Source organism: Mesocricetus auratus, unplaced genomic scaffold (assembly GCF_017639785.1).
Source record: "Mesocricetus auratus isolate SY011 unplaced genomic scaffold, BCM_Maur_2.0 Super-Scaffold_100062, whole genome shotgun sequence".
Classification (NCBI taxonomy): Eukaryota; Metazoa; Chordata; class Mammalia; order Rodentia; family Cricetidae; genus Mesocricetus; species Mesocricetus auratus.
The window spans coordinates 694237-712923 of NW_024429234.1; the positions used below are offsets into that span (position 1 = coordinate 694237).

The window sequence follows — 18687 nt, forward strand, 5'->3', positions numbered from 1 at the left end:
GGTCTTTACCTTCTAAGCTGTCTTGCAGGCCCCTCAAAGTTGTGTGAGGTTTTGTTTTGTTTTAATGTAAAAAACAAAACAAAACATGCCTATCTTAATAAAATGTGATCATTCATAACTGCCACACAGGGGGCTGGAGAGATGGCTCAGTGGTTAAGAGCACTGGCTGTTCATCCAGATGACCCAGGTTCAATTCCTAGCACCCACATGGCAGCTCACAACTGTCTGTAACTCCAGTTTCAATGGATACAATACCCTCAAACAGGCAAACTAATGTACACGAAATAAAAATAAATAAATATTTTTTTTAATTGCCACAAAGGACTGAAAATGGAGAGACAATATAGAAAACAAAAGATCCTAAGAAAGCCTCCTCTTCAAACTTTCTCAATGACGATGATGCAGGTATGTAGGACTGGGCACATTCTCACCAGCCTGGTGGCACAGAAGCTGAGACAGATGGATCAGAAGCTCAAGGCCATCGTGAGTAACTTAGGACCTGTGGCTAAATTTAAAAAAATACAGAGGGGGAGGGGCACATACGGTTCAGTCATAAAGCACTTGCCTAGCATCACAAGGCTCTAGGTCTAATCTCCCAGCACCAACCCCTCAAAAAGAATTAGTCATTTTCTTACTTAGTCCCTTATGTTAACAATAGATCATATATGCAAAACATATAAATAATGTTGCAAATGTAATACAACACAGGAAGAAAACCTGTTCCTGGAAGGAACAAATAAGATCCGGGACAAGCCCTGACAACATTGTATCCTGTGAAAATTTCCAAGTGTGATCACTGTTCAATAGTGAAGTAAGAAGTTGACTTTGTTTTCTTTAATTTTTAAAATCACATTTACTTATTTGTATGTACACCCCTGTGCTATGATCACCTGCTTCCACAACCCACATATGGAGGAGGTCAGAGAACAATTTCTTCTACCAATTGGATCCTGGACACCAAACTCAAGCACCTTTACCCACTGAGCTATCTGGCTGGTCCTTTTTTTAAATTTAGAAGGGTTTTTTTTTTTTTTGAAGTTTTTTGAAAAGAAAGAAACTGGCATCTTTCTTGGAAGATTTAAGAGTGATATGTCATCACATCTACAACCAACTCTCAAATGTTCCATAAAAAACTACATTCATGTGTGTAGAGAGAAATGAAGCAAATGTGACCAAAATGGGAACAGTTGGAGACTGGTGAAGTGTGTCCGAGTGACTCAATATTCTCTTCTTAGAACTTGGAGAAGTAAAGTTTTCCAAGTAAAAAGCTAGCGAGGAGAAGGAAAACGGGAAGACTCTGAAAGACCCCAGACTTTAAACCCCTTAAGTTTAAACTGTAGGGAGGAGCACCCCAGCTCCTTCCCTTACCTGCTGTGGTCAAGCAGCGATGCAGAGGAGCTAGTATGGGCTGAAGCAAATACTTCAAGGCCAGCCCTGGACGTTCCCTCGACATAGTTATGAAGGTGGTAGTGGCCACTCTCTGAAACTGCCGTGCTGTCAATTTATCTTGAAAATGGAATAAGTCCAGAATCTAGAATAAAAATCAACAGCAAAAACAGAAAAGGTGTTTATGTTTTTTAATTTTTTAAAATGTGTATGGGTATTTTACATGTATATGAGTCTGTGTACCACACACAAGCTGTGCCATGGAGCCCAGGAAGGGGTGTCAGATCCTCTGGGACTGGACTTCTAGAGGGCTAGTTCCTATGTGAATACTGAAAATTAAACCAGTGTTCTAAACCACTGAGTCATCTATCCAGGTCAAAAGAGCATTTATTTAAGCCAAAATTATGAAATCACTGCTGAGAGTGCTGAATACTGAGTTGACAAAACTGTTTTAATTCACCAAGCATCAAAGGGTATGAACTAAAGAGGCTATTGGTGTGATGGTGGCAGTTTGGGGTGTTTTTGTTTTGTTTTTTGCTTGGGGGACTTTGGTAGGTAGCGTTTGAGACAGGGTCTCACTGTGTAACCCTGGCTGTCCTGGAACTTGTTATGTAGACTGGGAGCAGAGATGTGTGTATATGTACACAACTTAAACGCAAACATCCATCTGTCTCTCCCGTCCAAGCACTTGGATTCAAATGTATGCCAGCATCTGTGGCCAAGATTTATTTTTAGTGTGTGTGTGTGTGTGTGCTTGTATGTGCAAGTGCACATGTATGTGAGTGTGTGCTTGTATGTGCAAGTGCACATGTATGTGAGTACCTTGAGGGTACAGAATATCAGATCCTCTGGAACTGGAGTTACAGGGTTTTGTTAGCTGCCTGATATGGGTGCTGGGAACCAAACTTGGGTCCTTTGAAAGAGCAGCAATCACTCTTAAGCATCAGCCATCCTTCCAGCATAGTTTTTGCTTTTTAAATTGCTACCATGTTAATGTACTGCATCTAACACTTAACACAATTTAGTTTAAAAACTAAAAACATGCAACAAGAGACAATGAACCAGATGGAATTTTGGTGAGGCTTTTTTTAATGGTGAAATTCAAACTCAAGAGATCTGCCTGCCTTGATCTCCTCAGTTCTGGAATTACAAGTGCGGGCCACTATGCCCAGTTGGTGAGACATTCTTAATTCTAACAGTCATATTTTTCCATGGGTTTTTGGTTTTTTTTTTAATTTTGTTGTTGTTGTTTTGGTTTTTCTGTATTGTTTTGGAGCCTGTCCTAGAACTCGCTCTGTAGACCAGACTGGCTTTGAACTCACAAAGATCTGCCTGCCTCTGCCTCCTGAGTGCTGAGATTAAAGGCATGTGCCACCAATGCCTAGCTTTCCACACATTTTTAATTTGCTTAAGTGCACACCTTTAATCCCAGCACTTGAGAGGCAGAAACAGGTGGATCTCTGTGAGTTTCAAGACATCCAAGGCTATACAGAGAAACCCTGTTTTGAACCCCACCCCCAAACGAAGAAGAAGGGCCTGGAGCTAGACTGATGGCTTATCAGTTAAGAGCACTAACTACTCTTGCAGAGGACCTGAGTTTGGTTTCTAGCACCCTGTTCTAGTTTGATTTTCTGTTGCTGTGGTAAGACTCTGACCAAGATCAACTTGTGGAAAGAAAGGGTTTATTGTAGCTTAGAAGTGATATAGTCTATCATCAAGGGAAGGCAAGTCAAGAACTGAAGCATAAATCAAGGAGGAAGTAGAAACACTCCTTAATGGTTTGCTCAGCCAGCTTTCTTATACAACTGATGACCACCTACTCAGGAGTAACACCGCCCACAGTGAGCTGGGACCTTGCACAACAGTCATTAATCAAGAAAATGCCCCACAGATATGCCCACAGACCAGCCTGATACTCTAGTCTGTGTCACGCTGACAATAAACCCGTAAATACCAGTAACTCTAGCTCCAGGAGATAGCATGGGCATGGGTGCATGTGTGTGCGTGCGTGCGTGCGTGCGTGCGTGCGTGTGTGTGTGTGTGTGTGTGTGTGTGGCTTACAACTGTAACCCGCATTAGGGAAGCTAAGGCAGGAGGATCACTGTCAACCTGGGTTGTATACTGAGTTCTGGGTCAGTCTAAATTCTATCAACCCTGTCTCAAACTAACAACATAAAAAGAGAGTCACAGCTAGGAAGCACTCGGGAAGGAGAGGCAGGTGGATCTCTGAGGCCAGCTTGATCTACAAAGCTACACAGAGAAACCCATCTCTAAAAAAAAAAAAAGGATTGCTCCCTAAACAGTAAGATGAAAACTATACTGTTCTTCCTTCACTTTTAGAGTATTAACTACCCTATATGTGAATGAGCAGATAATGCTCAATGAATCAACAGTAACAAGATGATTTACCTGTGGGCAGATGTCCTTGTAGTAGTTCTCTGGGGAAAGAGACTGCTGGGGACAAGAGGCCAGAATCTTTGCAATCAAGTCACACTTCTTCCAGTCAGCCGCTGTGGCCTCGGCATCAGCCCCTCCAGCAGCACCCGCTATAACATGGAAAGAGACATCAAATGCTCATAGCAGTCCCCATTAAAGTATGTGATGAATCTGCCTTAAAATCTGGGATAAGAAATGTTTCTTTTTTCTACTGGAAACACTATTTTTATATTTTATTTATTCTTTTATAATTTCAAAAATACAAAAACTTTTCTTTGATCAAAATGTTCCCATTACCCTCCTTTGATCTCTTCCACCTCCCACCGAAACTATTTCCTCTGAGAAAATCTAAGCTGGGTATGGTGGTGCACACCTACAATCTCTCCTTGGAAAACTGAGACGAAACTAATGCAAGCTTGAGGCCAAACTCATCCACAAAGCAAGTTTCATGGGGGGGGGGTCTACACAAAACCCTGTCTCAAAAGGAAAAAAAAGCCAGGTGTGGTAAGACATGTCACAAATTTAAGGCTAGCCTGGTCTACATTAAAAAAAAAAAAAAAAAAAAAAAAAAAAAGAGTGGCCAGCAAGGTGTAGTCTACATAGAAAAAAAAAAAAAAAAAAAAAAAAAGAATTCATTGCTAGTAGACCTAAGAAGCGATTCTTTTTTTAAATTGAGGCAGAAGGAAATATGGGTTGAAGGTTGTTTTTTCAAAGATTTATTCATTTTACATCATTTGTACGATTGTTCTGCTTGCATGATGTATATGAACTGAAGAGGTTAGAAGAGGGCATCAGTCCCTCTGGAAGTGGTGGTACAGATGATTGTAAGTCACCATGAAGGTTCTGGGAGCTGAACCCAGGTTCTGGACAGACAGCCAGTGCTTTTAACCACTGAGCCATGTCTTCAGGACCTTTGTTTTGTTGTTTTGAGACCAGGTTAACCTCTAATTCTTGATACTCCTGAGTGCTGAGGTCATAGTATATGTCAAACACACCTGACTTGGGGACCTAGTTTCCTTATAACAGCCTCCAAATCTGCATGCCTTTGAGCAAAATCTACTGGGTTGAGCTCAGTGCCTGTTACATGCTAGGTACAAGGACTAGATAGAGCTACACCTCCTCACTCAATGAGACTTAAAGGCAAAGGCTATCGATTCACCTTTAACTCTCACTCAAAGGGAAACAGATATCAAAGTAACAGAAACATGTTATTTCTTACCACCTACTCCTTCCAAAATGCCCCGGACTACTGCCTGAACACCGTTGGGTCTCATCAATCTTTCAGAGAGCAGCTGCCCACACAGACGCCGGAGCCAAGTTGGGGTGTGACACCTAAGCTGTGTCTTTACATCTGTACAGGACTGACAAAAGGGGGTGGAGTTATAAACATATACAGTATGAAGACACTGGTTTTTATTTTTGTGTTGGGGAGGTGGCTCAGGGATGGATCATATCATATGTTTAGCATGTGCAAGGACCTAAGTTTGATGATACTCACAGAGAGAGAGAGAGACTGAGCAGCAAATGTTCTTAACTGATAAATCATCTTTCTAGCCCCAATCATATTTTTGCTATTTTTTTAAAACAAGGTCTCACTAAGTATTCTAGCTGACCTGGAACTTGTTAGATAGGCCAAGAAGGTCTATATTTCATAGAGATCTGCCTGTCTCTGCTCCAAAGAGGGATTTTTTATTTTAAATTTTATTTATTTATATCTTATGTATGGGTGCTCTACAAGTATACCTACATGCCAGAAGAGGGCATCAGATCTTATTATAGATGATTGTGAGTCACCTTGTAGGTGCTAGGTATTGAACTCAACCTCTGGAAGAGCAGCCAGTGCTCTTAAATGCTGAGCCATCTCTCCAACCCTCCAAAATGAGATTAATGGTGTTCACCACCATGCCTGACCCCCAATAATTTTTTTCTTTGAGACAAGGTTTCTCTGGGTAGCTGTAGCTAACCTGGAATTCATTTTGTAGACCAAGTTAGCTTTGAATACATAAGAGATTTACCTGCCTCTGCCTCCTAAGTACTGGGATTAAAGACATGCGCCACCACTCCCAGTCTCCCAATAATTATTTTTGAGAGAAAAATAAACTAAACTGGGCTAATGGTGAAGGTCTATAATCCTAGCTACTTGGGAAGCTAAAGTAGGAAGATTCCCAAGTTCAAAGTCTCTCTAGGCTCCAGACCTGCTTCAAGACCAGCCTGATTAGTTATCAAAACTCTCTCTCTCTCTCAAAAAAAAAGCTATCTTTATGCCAACAATATATATTAACAATATATATTAGAATGTTTTTCAAGCAAAGGTGCTAAGACTAGAAATAGTAATAGCTCTAGTTTAAATTTCTTTTTTTTTTTTTTTTTTTTTTTTTTTTTGGTTTTTCGAGACAGGGTTTCTCTGTGGCTTTGGAGGCTGTCCTGGAACTCGCTTGGTAGTCCAGGCTGGTCTCGAACTCACAGAGATCCGCCTGCCTCTGCCTCCCGAGTGCTGGGATTAAAGGCGTGCGCCACCAACACCCGGCTAGTTTAAATTTCTTGAGCTAAAATTATTTCATTTAAAATATAAGTACCCAAATACTTCTGTCAAAAAAATATTGTTTAATAGCCAAATGTTAGTTAAAAAACAAAAACTCAAGACCAGAAAGATGGCTAGTAAGCAAAGGCACTAGCCACCAAGCCTACTGGCCTGAGTTTGATTCTCGGAACCCAGATGGTAGGAGAGAACTGACTCCTGCTAGCTGTTTCAGGACCTCCCTCCATATGTACCCCTTAGCACCCATGATCCGGCATGCAATCCTCCCCCAAAACAAATAATTTTTTAAAAATTAATATAGAGGCTGAGTCTATAACTCAGTAGTAGAATGGCTTGTTTGTTGTTTGTTTGTTTGGAGACAGGGTTTCTCTGTGCAGTCCTGGCTGTCCTGGAACTAGCTGTATACACCAGACAGGCCTTGAATTCACAGATATCTGCTTGCCTCTACCTTCCAACTGCTGGGATTAAAGGCGTGCACTACCACCCAGCATAGCCTGTTTACCTGACATGTACAGGTTCTGGGTTCACTCTCCAGCATCACAAATTAAAAAGATCCAAAGCAAGACATAGTGCCTCCTGGCACTAAGGAGGCTGAGGCAAGAGGAGGGCCACTAGTTTAAGGTCAGCCTATGCTACATAGTAATTAGCCAGTCTGAACTATAGAATGAGACTCTGTCTCAAAACAAATATACAACTGGGGCTGAAGAGAAGGCTCAGAGGTTAAGAGCACTGCCTGCTCTTCCAGAGGTCATGAGTTCAATTCCCAGCAACCACATGGTGGCTCACAACCATCTGTAGTGAGATCTGGTGCCCTCTTCTGGCATGCAGGCATACGTGCATACAGAACACTGTATATGTGATAAATCAATCCTAAAAATAAAATATATGGGCTGGAGAGGTAGTTCAACATCTAGGAGCATCTGCAAGGTGGCTCATAACCAATCACAACTCCAGTTTCAGGAAATCCAAGTCCCTTTTCTGACCTCTGCAGACACCAGGAAACACATGGTGCACATGCACAAAAAACATTCACATTTGTTTTGTTTTAAATTAAAAACAAAAAACAAATATATGTATGTTTATATTTTATGGGGCATACATAGTATGTGCACTTAGAATTCTAGTTCAAAACTGTTCTGAGCTACATAAAAGACCTTGTCTTTGTGTGTGTTCACATTAAATTGTCATAGCCTTTAAAATGTGATCATAATCTTGGGAAAGTATCCATCATTCCATTAACAAAGAGGTCTTTAAAATTATTCTGAAAGTAATGTCACTTTATTTTACAAATACTTATTTTATAAACAACTATGTAAAAGATAAAATAAGAGTAGGACATTTTAACTTATGCCTGCAATCTCCACACTTTGGAGGCTGAAGCAGTGTGAGTTCAAGACCAGCCTGGATTACATTGTAAGGGTCTGGAGAGATATCTCAGCAATTCAGAGCACTGGCCACTCTTCCAAAGGACCCAGGTTTGATTCCTAGCACCCACATGGTGGTTCACCACCTTTAACCAGTTTAACTGCAGGAAATCCAACAGCCTCTTCTGGCCTCTGTGGGCATTAGACACACATGGTGTACAGACATACATGCAGGCAAAGAACATACATACAAATAAAATAAAATGTGGTGGTACATGACTTTAATCCTATCGCTTGGGAATCCAAAGCAGGCAGATCTTTGTGAGAGGTCTAGGCCTATCAGGGCTACATAGTGAAACCTATCTACAAAATAATAATACTGCTATTAAAGAAGCAAGGCTCGGAGGCAGAGGCAGGCGGATCTCTGTAAGTTCGAGGCCGGGCTGGACCGATAGCCTCCGAAACAATACAGAGAAACCCTGTCTCGAAAAAACCAAAAAAAAAAAAAAAAAAAAAAAAAAGAAGCAAGGCTCAATTAGATGATTTTACAGGAAACTAAAGCCAGCTAACTTTCCAAGCAAAGAAGACAGCACCACACATCCCAAGGCCTGAATACCTGGGGGGGTCCTCCCTGGAGGATAAGTAATTCCCGGACAGCTAATGGCTGGTAGACTTGATCCAAGATGTCTCTCAATGACCTCCTTGATAGGGTTCTTTCCTCTTCTGTTAAAACCTAAAAGAAATGTGCACTTGGCTTTAGTGGAATACAGAGCAGGCAGAGAACAGAAGGTAATGTTTACTAAAACCAAGAGGGGAGAAGAAGAAGGCATTCCCTTAGTCCATTCGCATAAAGGAGGTTGTGCTCTGCAAACACCCCTGGCCCTTTCTCCATCTCTCACCTGCTCTGTTCTGGGCAGGAGATGTGCTCACCTGCTGGCAACTGTGGAATATACCTGCTTGCTGTCCACTGAACACTTGCTGCTCAGTCTGCTCCTCTTCTCTCAGTGGGAGTGAGACAGAGCAGATGTGTATCCCCTGTCACGGGGCAGATGGCGCCACAGTTTTCCAGGGCTCCTAAGACTGGATGAGCAGTAAGTGTGCCTGACTAGAGTGCGCTGATAGAGCTCCATCTTAATTTAAGATCTCTCCTCACCAGCAAAACTAGCCAGATGGTGGTGGCACACACCTTTAATCCCAGCGTTAGGGAGGCAGAGGCAGGCAGATCTCTGAGTTCAAAGCCAGCCTGGTCCACAAAGAGAAACCTTGTCTCAAAAAACCAGAGAGAGAGAGATCTTCTCCACCTCTGTCTTTATGAACAACAGTGGTGATATATTTTACTTCATTGTGGAATTGGTTCTCTCCCTGCACCTTTATGTGGGTTCTGGGAATTAAACTGAGGTCATCAGGTATACATGGTAAGCATCTCTACCTGATAAGACATCATCTTGCCACCCCCTCATTTTGATTTTTCATCTCCTACTCTGATAACTGATTTTTCATGCATTCAGAACTTAACTGTCAAAGAGGGATGAAAGTCACTTCAGGTACTCTTAATGCCCAACAGTACCATCTCCTCAGGTACTCACCACTAATTACCACGTAACACACTGAGATGTGTGTACCATGCAGACAGCTTCACAATGTGCAATCATGGGGTATTCCTGTCAACTCCTGAGCCAGCCTTTACACTTGGGTTCTTTCAGTATGCTTGACTTCTTTTCTGTCTTGCCTAAGACCCTCAGGACACTGGAGGGCCTCAGAAACAACAACAAGACCCCGACCTCAGGCTATAGATGCTGCTGGTTCTACCAATATGCATTACCCTGGAATAAAGAGCGGGTGCTCTGCTCTGGACACTGTTTAGTGACACTGCTTGGACACAGTGACTTTTAGGTAAATACTTGGGAAGTGGTATGCTAGGGTTACTATTGTTGTGATGAATAACAAATACAAAGCAGCCGGGCGTTGGTGGCACATGCCTTTAATCCCAGCACTCAGGAGGCTGAGGCAGGCGGATCTCTGTGAGTTCGAGGCCAGCCTGGTCTACAAGAGCTAGTACTAGGACAGCTTCCAAAGCCACAGAAAAACCCTGTCTTAAAAAATCAAAAAAAGGGGCTGGAGAGGTGGCTCAGAGGTTAAGAGCACTGGCTGCTCTTCCAGAGGTTCTGAGTTCAATTCCCAGCAACCACATGGTGGCTCACAGCCATCCGTAATGAGATCTGGTGCCCTCTTCTGGTTACAAGCATACATGTAGGCAAAATACTGTGTATATATAATAAATAAATCTTTGAAAAAAGAAAAATCAAAATCAAAAACAACAACAACAACAACAAAAAAAACAAAGCAATAAACAGAAGGGTGAGCCCGGCAGGTGTAAGAGAAGTGACAGCTTAGTAAGGCAGCACTGGGGCATCAACTCATGTTGTGTGATTCTTGACCTGTTTATATTTTAATGGCAGCATCTCTCGCTAGCTCCTGAGACTGGTCCACTAAGGGAAGACACAATGGAGTTCTACTTGTAAATCTTATCTCCTCAGTTTTGTGTAAGTTATATGAAGAGAAAGACCATGTCTACTCTAGTTTGCTTTCTGCTAATGTAATAAACAATGACCAAAAACAAGTTGAGGAGGAAAGGGTTTATCTGGCTTACATTTCCAGGTCACTGCTCATCATTGAGGGAAGTCAGGGCAGGCTCTAAAGCAGAAACCATGGGGGCTGGAGAGATGGCTCAGTGGTTAAGAGCACTGACTGTTCTTCCAGAGGTCCTGAGTTCAATTCCCAGCAACATGGTGGCTCACAACCACCTTGAATGAGATCTGGTGCCCTCTGCTGGCATGCATGCAGAAGACTGTATACACAATACATAAATAAATAAAATATTTAAAAAAAAAAAAAAAAGAAACCAGCCGGGCGTTGGTGGCACACGCCTTTAATCCCAGCACTCGGGAGGCAGAGGCAGGCGGATCTCTGTGAGTTCGAGGCCAGCCTGGTCTACAGAGCGAGTTCCAGGACAGCCTCCAAAGCAACACAGAGAAACCCTGTCTCGAAAAAGAAAAAAAAACCATGGAGGAATGTGTTCACTGGCTAGCTCTCTGGTTCTCTGCTCAGCTAGCTTTTGTATGCAGTCTAGGATCACCTGCCCAGAGATGGAACAACACACAGTGCACTGCATCATCCCACATCAATCATTAATCAAGACAATTCCTCACAGATTTAACCAGAACCAATCTAGGCAACCCTTGAATTGAGACTCCCTTAAATGCACTAAGCTGTATCAAGTTGACAGCTGTAGCTAACTAGGACAATGTCTTAAGCTTCTGTTACCTCCACACAAAATCTGTGGTTCAGACACCAGCTGCTACTCAACTGCTCTCTGAACAGCACATTCCCCCAACATTCCCTTCCAAGTACTAACCAGGCTTAGCCTCCATCTATCAGACAAGATCCAGTGCATTTGGGTGGTATGCCATAGATACCCCCAATATCTAATACAATAGTGACTGACTTTTGTATTCTTTATCTCATTGAGCCTCCTGAGAAAGAAGGCATAACTTGTTTAGTGCTAAAATTAACTATTTTCTGAATAACACTAGTGAGGACTGGGTTAGGTACTTGGTATACATTATCATTATCCTCACAACCATTAGTCTCACTTCCAAAGTTTGTATTAATATATTCATTTTATAAAAGGGCTGGAGAGATGGCTCAGCAATTAAGAGTTCTTGCTGCTCTTCCAGAAGATTTAGTCTGGTTCCCAGTACCAACATCCAGGTGGCTCACAATAACCTATAATTCCAGCTCCTAAGGGGTCCAAGGGTATCTGCATGCAGGTGGCATACACACTCATAGACACATACTATACACATAAATAAAAAATAAGTTAAATAAGAGAGTAAATAGACATTCAAAGAAATAGGTTGAAATAGCTATCCCACAAAATGACAAGGGACAGATAAAATAGTGAAATCACTTCTTGAAGTTTCCAATACCCTATTTCCCAAAAGACTACACTCTGGGTGCACTTTGGCTTTAGAAAGAAATTCTAGATCTTAGCCTGGTGAGGTAGCACAAGTCTTTAATCCCAGCACTTGGGAGGCAGAGGCAGGGGTATCTCTAAGTTTGAGGCCAGCCTGGTCTATAGGGCAAGTTCTAGGACAGCCAGGGCTATACAAAGAAACCCTGTCTCAAACCTCCCCAGAAAAAAAGAAAGAGAGAGAGAGAGAGAAATTCTAGATCTTTCCATCAGCTCGTTTTTGAAGAACTAAGAAATGCACTTAGAACCTTACATAAATATACACACTATCATTCACAGTCTCTCTCTCTGTATATTTACCTCTTCCACAGGTGCTGGTGGTTTTCTTTTGATTGGGCTGAACCCCAGCTGGCACAGACCTGCTGCAATATCCCCAAAATGGCGGCAGAAAATCATGCTTCCCAGAGATGCATGCTGAGCCAGATCTAGGAGGACCCTGCAGCAGATGTACAGTCTCCGGGTGGCATGGGGGGCAGCCTCCAGGCATACTACATCTTGAACAACAGCTCCAAACTCAGTCCTGTATTTCAGAGGGACTCCCACACCAGGCATGAGGTAGGGGCAGACACCCAAGGTAACTACAAACTGCAGAACTGACTGGACAGTCTTCTGTTGGGAGACACTGAGTGTATCTGGACTGAGGGCAGGAGCAGCTTCTGGAGTCCTAGGGTTAGGTGCACCTGGACTGAAATCAGCTACAAGGCGGGTCATAGTTTCCTTCAAACTCAGCAGCAGCAACAAAGTTTGAGAGGTGAAACTCCACGTGATATCCTCGGAGTTCTGCAGCCACTCCGCCTTACTGGCAATTTCATCTCTTAGGACTTTCAGCTTCTTCCACCGAGCATCCTTCAGAAACTTGGCCTCCAAGGCAGACAGGTTAGATTTTAGAGTCTCCAACAAGACATCATGTTTTGTGTTCTGTAGTGAACTTGAGCCTGATCCTTTTGAAGGAGAAAAAAAGGGAAATAATGAACAAAGAAAACAAACAATACTCCCTTCTGTATAGAACGTATTGCCCACTTCAACCTGGAGATGGCCAGTAAAGAAGGGGAAAATTGGGGTGCTGACTATAAGATTGTTAGGCAGCTGAGAAATTCCTTTTGTGCGAGTCTTTTTTGTGATGCTGAGGACAACCCAAGCCCTTACACATGCTATGCGACTGTTCTGCCACTGAACTGCGATCCCAACCTCAAACTTTTAAAAAGAAAAAAAAAATCTACGGGCTGGCAAGATAGCTCAGTAGTAAACAGCATCTTCTGCTTGCACAATCATGAGGACCCGTGTTTGGATCCCAGCACCCATATAGCAAGCCAGGCATCTGGCCTATGCCTATAACCCTAGTTCTAAATGGGGTGGAGACAGAAGGGATGCTGACCTTACTGACTTCAGCCTAGCTAAGAAAAACATGAGCCCTAGAATCCAGGAGAGACCTTGCCTCAAAAGAAAAAGCAGAGAGAGAGATTTAAAAAAAAAAGGGAGGATGACCTGATGCCCTCATCTTGCTTCTGTACAGACATACACACAGGTGCATGTACCAACATATGTACACACACACACACACACACACACACACACACACACAAATAAATCTAAAAAATTTTATTAAAAAAAAAAGCAAGAAACAGCTGAACACAGTGGTTCATACCTGCAATGCTAGCATTTGGAAGACTATAGGAAGGTTGCCAAGAGATAGGGGCTAATCTGAGCTATACATGAGACCTATAGGTGGGGTGTGGGGATATGGATATGTGAATCAAAATAACAAGAGTTTTGAAGTACTTTCGTCTCTGCTTCCCTGATACTAAGATTACAGGTACAAACTGTTACCCTCAGCTTTTTGTTTTGTTTTTTTGTTTTGTTTTGTTTTTTTCTAGACAGGGTTTTCTGTGTAAGTCTTAGCTGTCCTGGAACTCTTTTTGTAGACCAGGCTGGCCTTGAACTCACTGAGATCCACCTGCCTCTGCCTCCCAAATGCTGGAACTAAAGGCAAGCACCACTAGAGCCCAGTACCCTCAGGTTTTTTATGTTTCTGCTAAGAACCAGAACTCAGGTCCTCATGCTTGTATAGCAAGCACATTACCAAATGAGCCATCTACCCAGGCATTTTTCTTTTTTCACTGAATTACATTTAAATCTTTTCTGTAGTAAATCTCATTGCTTCTCTATATAAAAAGGTACTTAGGGTTATAAAACTAGGGCTGACCAGGCAAGTATTCTGATCCACTAGCATTAAGATAGGGTTATTTCCGTAAATGCACACCTAAACAGAAAATGTGAGCTTGTAGCCACTAACCATTCAGGTCAACAACCAATCTCCCCATGACTCCCTGTGGTACACAATTTCTGCGGCCAGGTGTGACATACAAGGCAGTGCTTTAAAGCAAAAGCTTGGTGGGGGTTCTGCAGGAGCCTTACGATACAGCAGTCTGCCCTGCCCTCTACTGGTAACAGTGATGAAATAAAATACCTGAAAATATTGGCTCTTTTTCTTCAACAGCAAACCCCACCTCCTTCCCCACAACCCCTGCTTGGTTTTGAAGGGTCTTGCTACATAACCCGAACTGGTCTCTGCCTCCTGAGTGCTGGGATTAGAGGCATGCACCATGTCTGATACTAAAGCAATTCCTAAGATGTGACATAAAGGACCCTGGTTGCTGAGAAGTCTGCAAGGGCAAAACAATTCCATAATAACTGCCCTAGTTCACTTCTATGTCCATGATAAACACTAAGCCAAAAGCAACTTGAGGAGGAAGAGGTTTCTTTGACTTACAGGTTAGAGTACATCGTCTGAGGATGCCAAGGCAAGAACAGGTGGCAGGAACTGAAGCAGAAGTGACGGGGAAATGCTGCTCACTAGGTACTCCCCATGCCTGCTCACCATGGGCCACCTGCCCAGGGGTAGCACTGTCCAGTGCACTGGGCCCTCCCGCATTAATCATTAGTGAAGAAAATACACCACAGACAAGCCTACAGGCCAATCTGATGGAGGCACTTCCTCATTTGAGGTTCCCTTTTAGTTTGTGTCAAGTTGGAAATAGATAGTAGATAGACAGGTGATAGATATGCATAGATAGATAGATAGATAGATAGATGAAAACTGGCTATAACGTTAACGCTGAGGCAGGGTTGGGGATGTACAAAGGTACACACATCAGGTCCTAAGTTTTTTCTCCAGTATCAGACACAAAAAGAGATTTAAATATGTAAAACAATGCTGCTCTTTCTCAGTTACTTTTCCTTTAACATGTCACTACAAGGTAGAATAGAGGTGGACATCTGTTACTGCAGCACTTGGAAGGATGACGCAGAAAGATTGCTTCCAGTTAAGGTCAGCCTGGTCTACACAGTATATTCTGGGCTAGCTCTAGCTAAAGAATAAGACCCTGCCCCAACCGCCTCCCAAAAAACCTACCCTCACCAAAAAGAGCCAGATAAGGGGTATAGGTATGTGATCTGAGAACTTGGGAAGCAAAAGTAGGCAAATTCCCAAAGTCTGAGGCCAACCTGTTGTACACAACAGGTTCCAAGGGTATATAGCTAGACCCTGTCTCAAACACACACACACACACACACACACACACACACACACACACACACACACACTGCAGTAGTAAACTAAACTGATAGAGTATGTGTAAGCACAGACCCGAGATTTGATCCCCAGAACCAAAACAAAAAAGTAGAACATACCTGCAACCCCAAAACTCAGGAGACCCAGGCAGTTTTGGCCACTTGTTTGAATCCAGCCTGAACTACATAGAGTTCTAGACCAGCCCGGGCAATAACATGAAACCTCTTTAAAAAGTCATTTCTAGCCAGGTGGTAATGGCACACACCCTTAGTCCTAGCTCTCAGGAGGCAGAGGCATGCAGATCTCTGAGGTCAAGGCCAGCCTGGTCTACAAAGGGAGTTCCAAGACAGTCAGGACTACACAGAAAAACACTGCCTCAAAACAAAACAAACAAAAAAAGTCATTCCAAAAAAATTTTAATGAAAAGTAAAAAGGGAGGAAAAAGAAAAACAAAGCATCTAGATTCACACAGTAACTACACATACAATATTTAGGGGGGTGGACATAAGGCTCAGGGCTGAGAGTACTTACTGCTCTTTCAGAGAACCAGAATTTTGTTCCCAACACCCACGTAAAGGGGTTCACAACCACATGTAACTCCATTTCCAAGGGATCTAATGCCCTCTTCTGGTCTCCACATGCACCCACACATGTGCACATACACACAGAGACATACACATAGATAAAAATAAAGTAATTCTTTAAAAAATGAAAGATTTTAGCATACATGTATTCCTTTTTCAAACAGGAATGTTTGGGTTCTCCTGAGTTAAATGTGCATGTGTATATAACTCATCTCCACATTCTTGAAGGTTAGAGAGGACCTTCCACAGGGATGTATATGTCTTTTGTGATAATTACTTCTAAGTTTTGTTTATTTCACCTTACTCTCAAGCCAGGAATAGCAGCACAGGCCTGTAATCCAAACACTGGAAAGGCTTCGACACTAGGATTGCCTTGAGTTTAAGGTCAGCCTGGGCTAAATTTAAACAGTGCTGTAGATGTAGTTCAGTTGGTGGAGTGACTGCCCAGCAAGCAAGATGACCTGGATTTGATTCCCCAGCACGACATAAACCAGGCGTGATGGTGCATGCCTGTAATCTCAGCTTTTAGGTAGCAGAGACAAAGGAACCGGAAACTTAAATTCATCACAAAACGAGTTCAAGATCAAACAGTTTTGTGGTGGGTCTGATGTACAAGAGACTCTATCTCAAACAGGGAAAGGGAAAAAAAAATCGAAACCAAACCAACCCAATAGCTACAACTGCTGAACACGGGATCTCTCCCTTAACAAGACAGAGGACCCAAGTTCAGTTCCCAGCACCCACATCAGGTGGTTCACACTGCCTATAAACTCAGCTCTGGGGCTCTAACACTCCTGGTCTCTCTTAATAACTGCACTCACATGTATATAACCTCAGATAAACATAATTTAAAATAAAGTAAATCTTTTTTCTCTTAATATGGGAGATGCAGGATGGTACATTGGGGTTCAAGTCCCAGCACCCATGTGATAGCTCACAACTGCTATTACCCCTGTCCCAGGTAATCTGACACCCCCTTCACACCTCTGTGGGCTCCTGCGTGCATATGGTGCACACAAACACACTCATAGGAATAGGTACACGCATACTCGTAGAAATAATAAAATCTGTATCTTGGCATTGACTTTTTGTTTTGCTTTGCTGTTTTTCCAAGACAGGGTTTCTCTGTGTATCCCTGGCTGTCCTAGAACTCGATCTGTAGAAGGGTTGGCCTCAAACCCACAGAGGTCCTCCTTCCTCTGCCTCTGAGTGCTGGGACACTGCTGCCCAGCTACCACTGACTCTTAATTTGGGGCAATACTGTATATTTACCATGCTTTGGTGAAGGAAACTAAACTCTGCCACTTACTTTTTACTTTGGGGAATTTCCAATGTACCTGGGCCTTGGCTCCTTCCTCTACAATACGTTAGGAGGTTGTTGTGAAGACTAAATGATAAACACATAAACAGAACACTGTGGGGACTGAAACTTACTAGGCTTTCATCTATTATTAATTTCTGTTCACTTCCCACTAGTACAGTGTGATGTTTGGGAACGACATTTGAGACTGAGAGCAATCACCTTACATGTGCCTTTACCTCGATAATTCGACATGCCCCCCATACTTTGTGGGAGTCCAGCTTTGTGGGACTACAGTCGGAACGGGGCTACAAAAGGATCCAACTGTATTTATAAATTATTTCCTACATCCTTCCCTACATTTCCAGAAAGCATCAGAAGCTCTATTCCTAATAATTTGCCTTAGTTTGAGAAGGCGACGTGCAGAACTGAGTTCTAGATCCCATGGTCGGCCCTCCAACATGACCACGTGATTTGGGGGCATGCGTTCCAGAACAGCCTTAACTAGAGAGTGATACCCTCTAAAAAAAAGAAGCCGGGCGTTGGTGGCGCACACCTTTAATCCCAGCACTAGGGAGGCAGAGGCAGGAGGATCTCTGAGTTCGACGCCAGCCTGGTCTACAAGAGCTAGTTCCGGGACAGCCTCCAAAGCCACAGAGAAACCCTGTCTCGAAAAGAAAAAAGAAAAAGGAAAAAAAAAAAAGAAAGAAAGAAAAGAAAGGTGAATTGTGATGCCTGCCTAACGCCAGCACTTGAGAGGCAGAGGCAGTCAAATCACCATGAATTGGGACTCAACAGAAAATGGCAGCGCAAGGTTTCACCATTCCCTAGGTCCCTTCAGATTCTAAACTCGGAAGGGTCAACTCAACACAAACGATTAAAGGTCACTCTGTGCATCCATGATACCAGAGAGGAAGTCAAACCGCCCCTGCTCCGCATCTCGGTCACTTGGTATTTGGTACGGATCTCAAGCGTGCCCATCGGGCCCGGAGCCCTCAAGCGGCTGAGACCTCACATTACACCTGTCTGAAGGTGTCTCCATCCATGCAGTCCAGGCTTCAGAGCGGCGCAGGATCCCAGGACCTGAGTCGCTCAACAGTGAAGCGCCCAAGGTCCTCGGCGAAGGCCCCCCGGGAGCATCAGTTTCCTTGAGTTTTAAGTGAGACTAGTAAAGGCCCAAACGCCCTCAGGAGCGGGACGGAGATCCCGGGAGGGCCTGAGGGGAACGTGCTGTGGAGCCAGGGCAAGCCTGGGAGACCCGCGGACCCGCGAGGCTCAGGTCCGGCCTCGCGCCAAGATTCGTCCTCTCACCTCCCGGGCTCAGCAGCAGCCTCAGCGCTTCCAGAATCTGCTCCAGACCACATGTCTCCAGAACCCCACTCGGCGCTGCCGCCGGAGGCTGTGGGGCCGCCATGATAGGGGAGGAGCTCGCCTCCTGAGATGCGTTCAGACGCCACAGCGGACCAGCGTGGCC

At 43.5% G+C, this 18687-nt stretch overlaps 1 protein-coding gene across 2 annotated transcripts in view; it reads right to left on the reverse strand.

The window, feature by feature from the left end:
• Tango6 (transport and golgi organization 6 homolog) overlaps window positions 1-18687 on the reverse strand; it is a 158177-nt gene extending 139490 nt beyond the window's left edge. The window contains exons 1-6 of one of the 2 annotated variants that reach the window (XM_040736604.1): window positions 18525-18684; window positions 12059-12699; window positions 8342-8458; window positions 5042-5183; window positions 3796-3932; window positions 1369-1531 (exon numbers count right to left, since the gene is read on the reverse strand). In XM_040736604.1, the coding sequence (XP_040592538.1) occupies window positions 1369-1531; window positions 3796-3932; window positions 5042-5183; window positions 8342-8458; window positions 12059-12699; window positions 18525-18627 (1303 nt within the window). In that variant the 5' untranslated portion in view covers window positions 18628-18684. Of the gene's footprint in view, window positions 1-1368; window positions 1532-3795; window positions 3933-5041; window positions 5184-8341; window positions 8459-12058; window positions 12700-18524 lie in introns of both variants that reach the window. The other variant, XM_040736606.1, reaches the window with a different exon arrangement.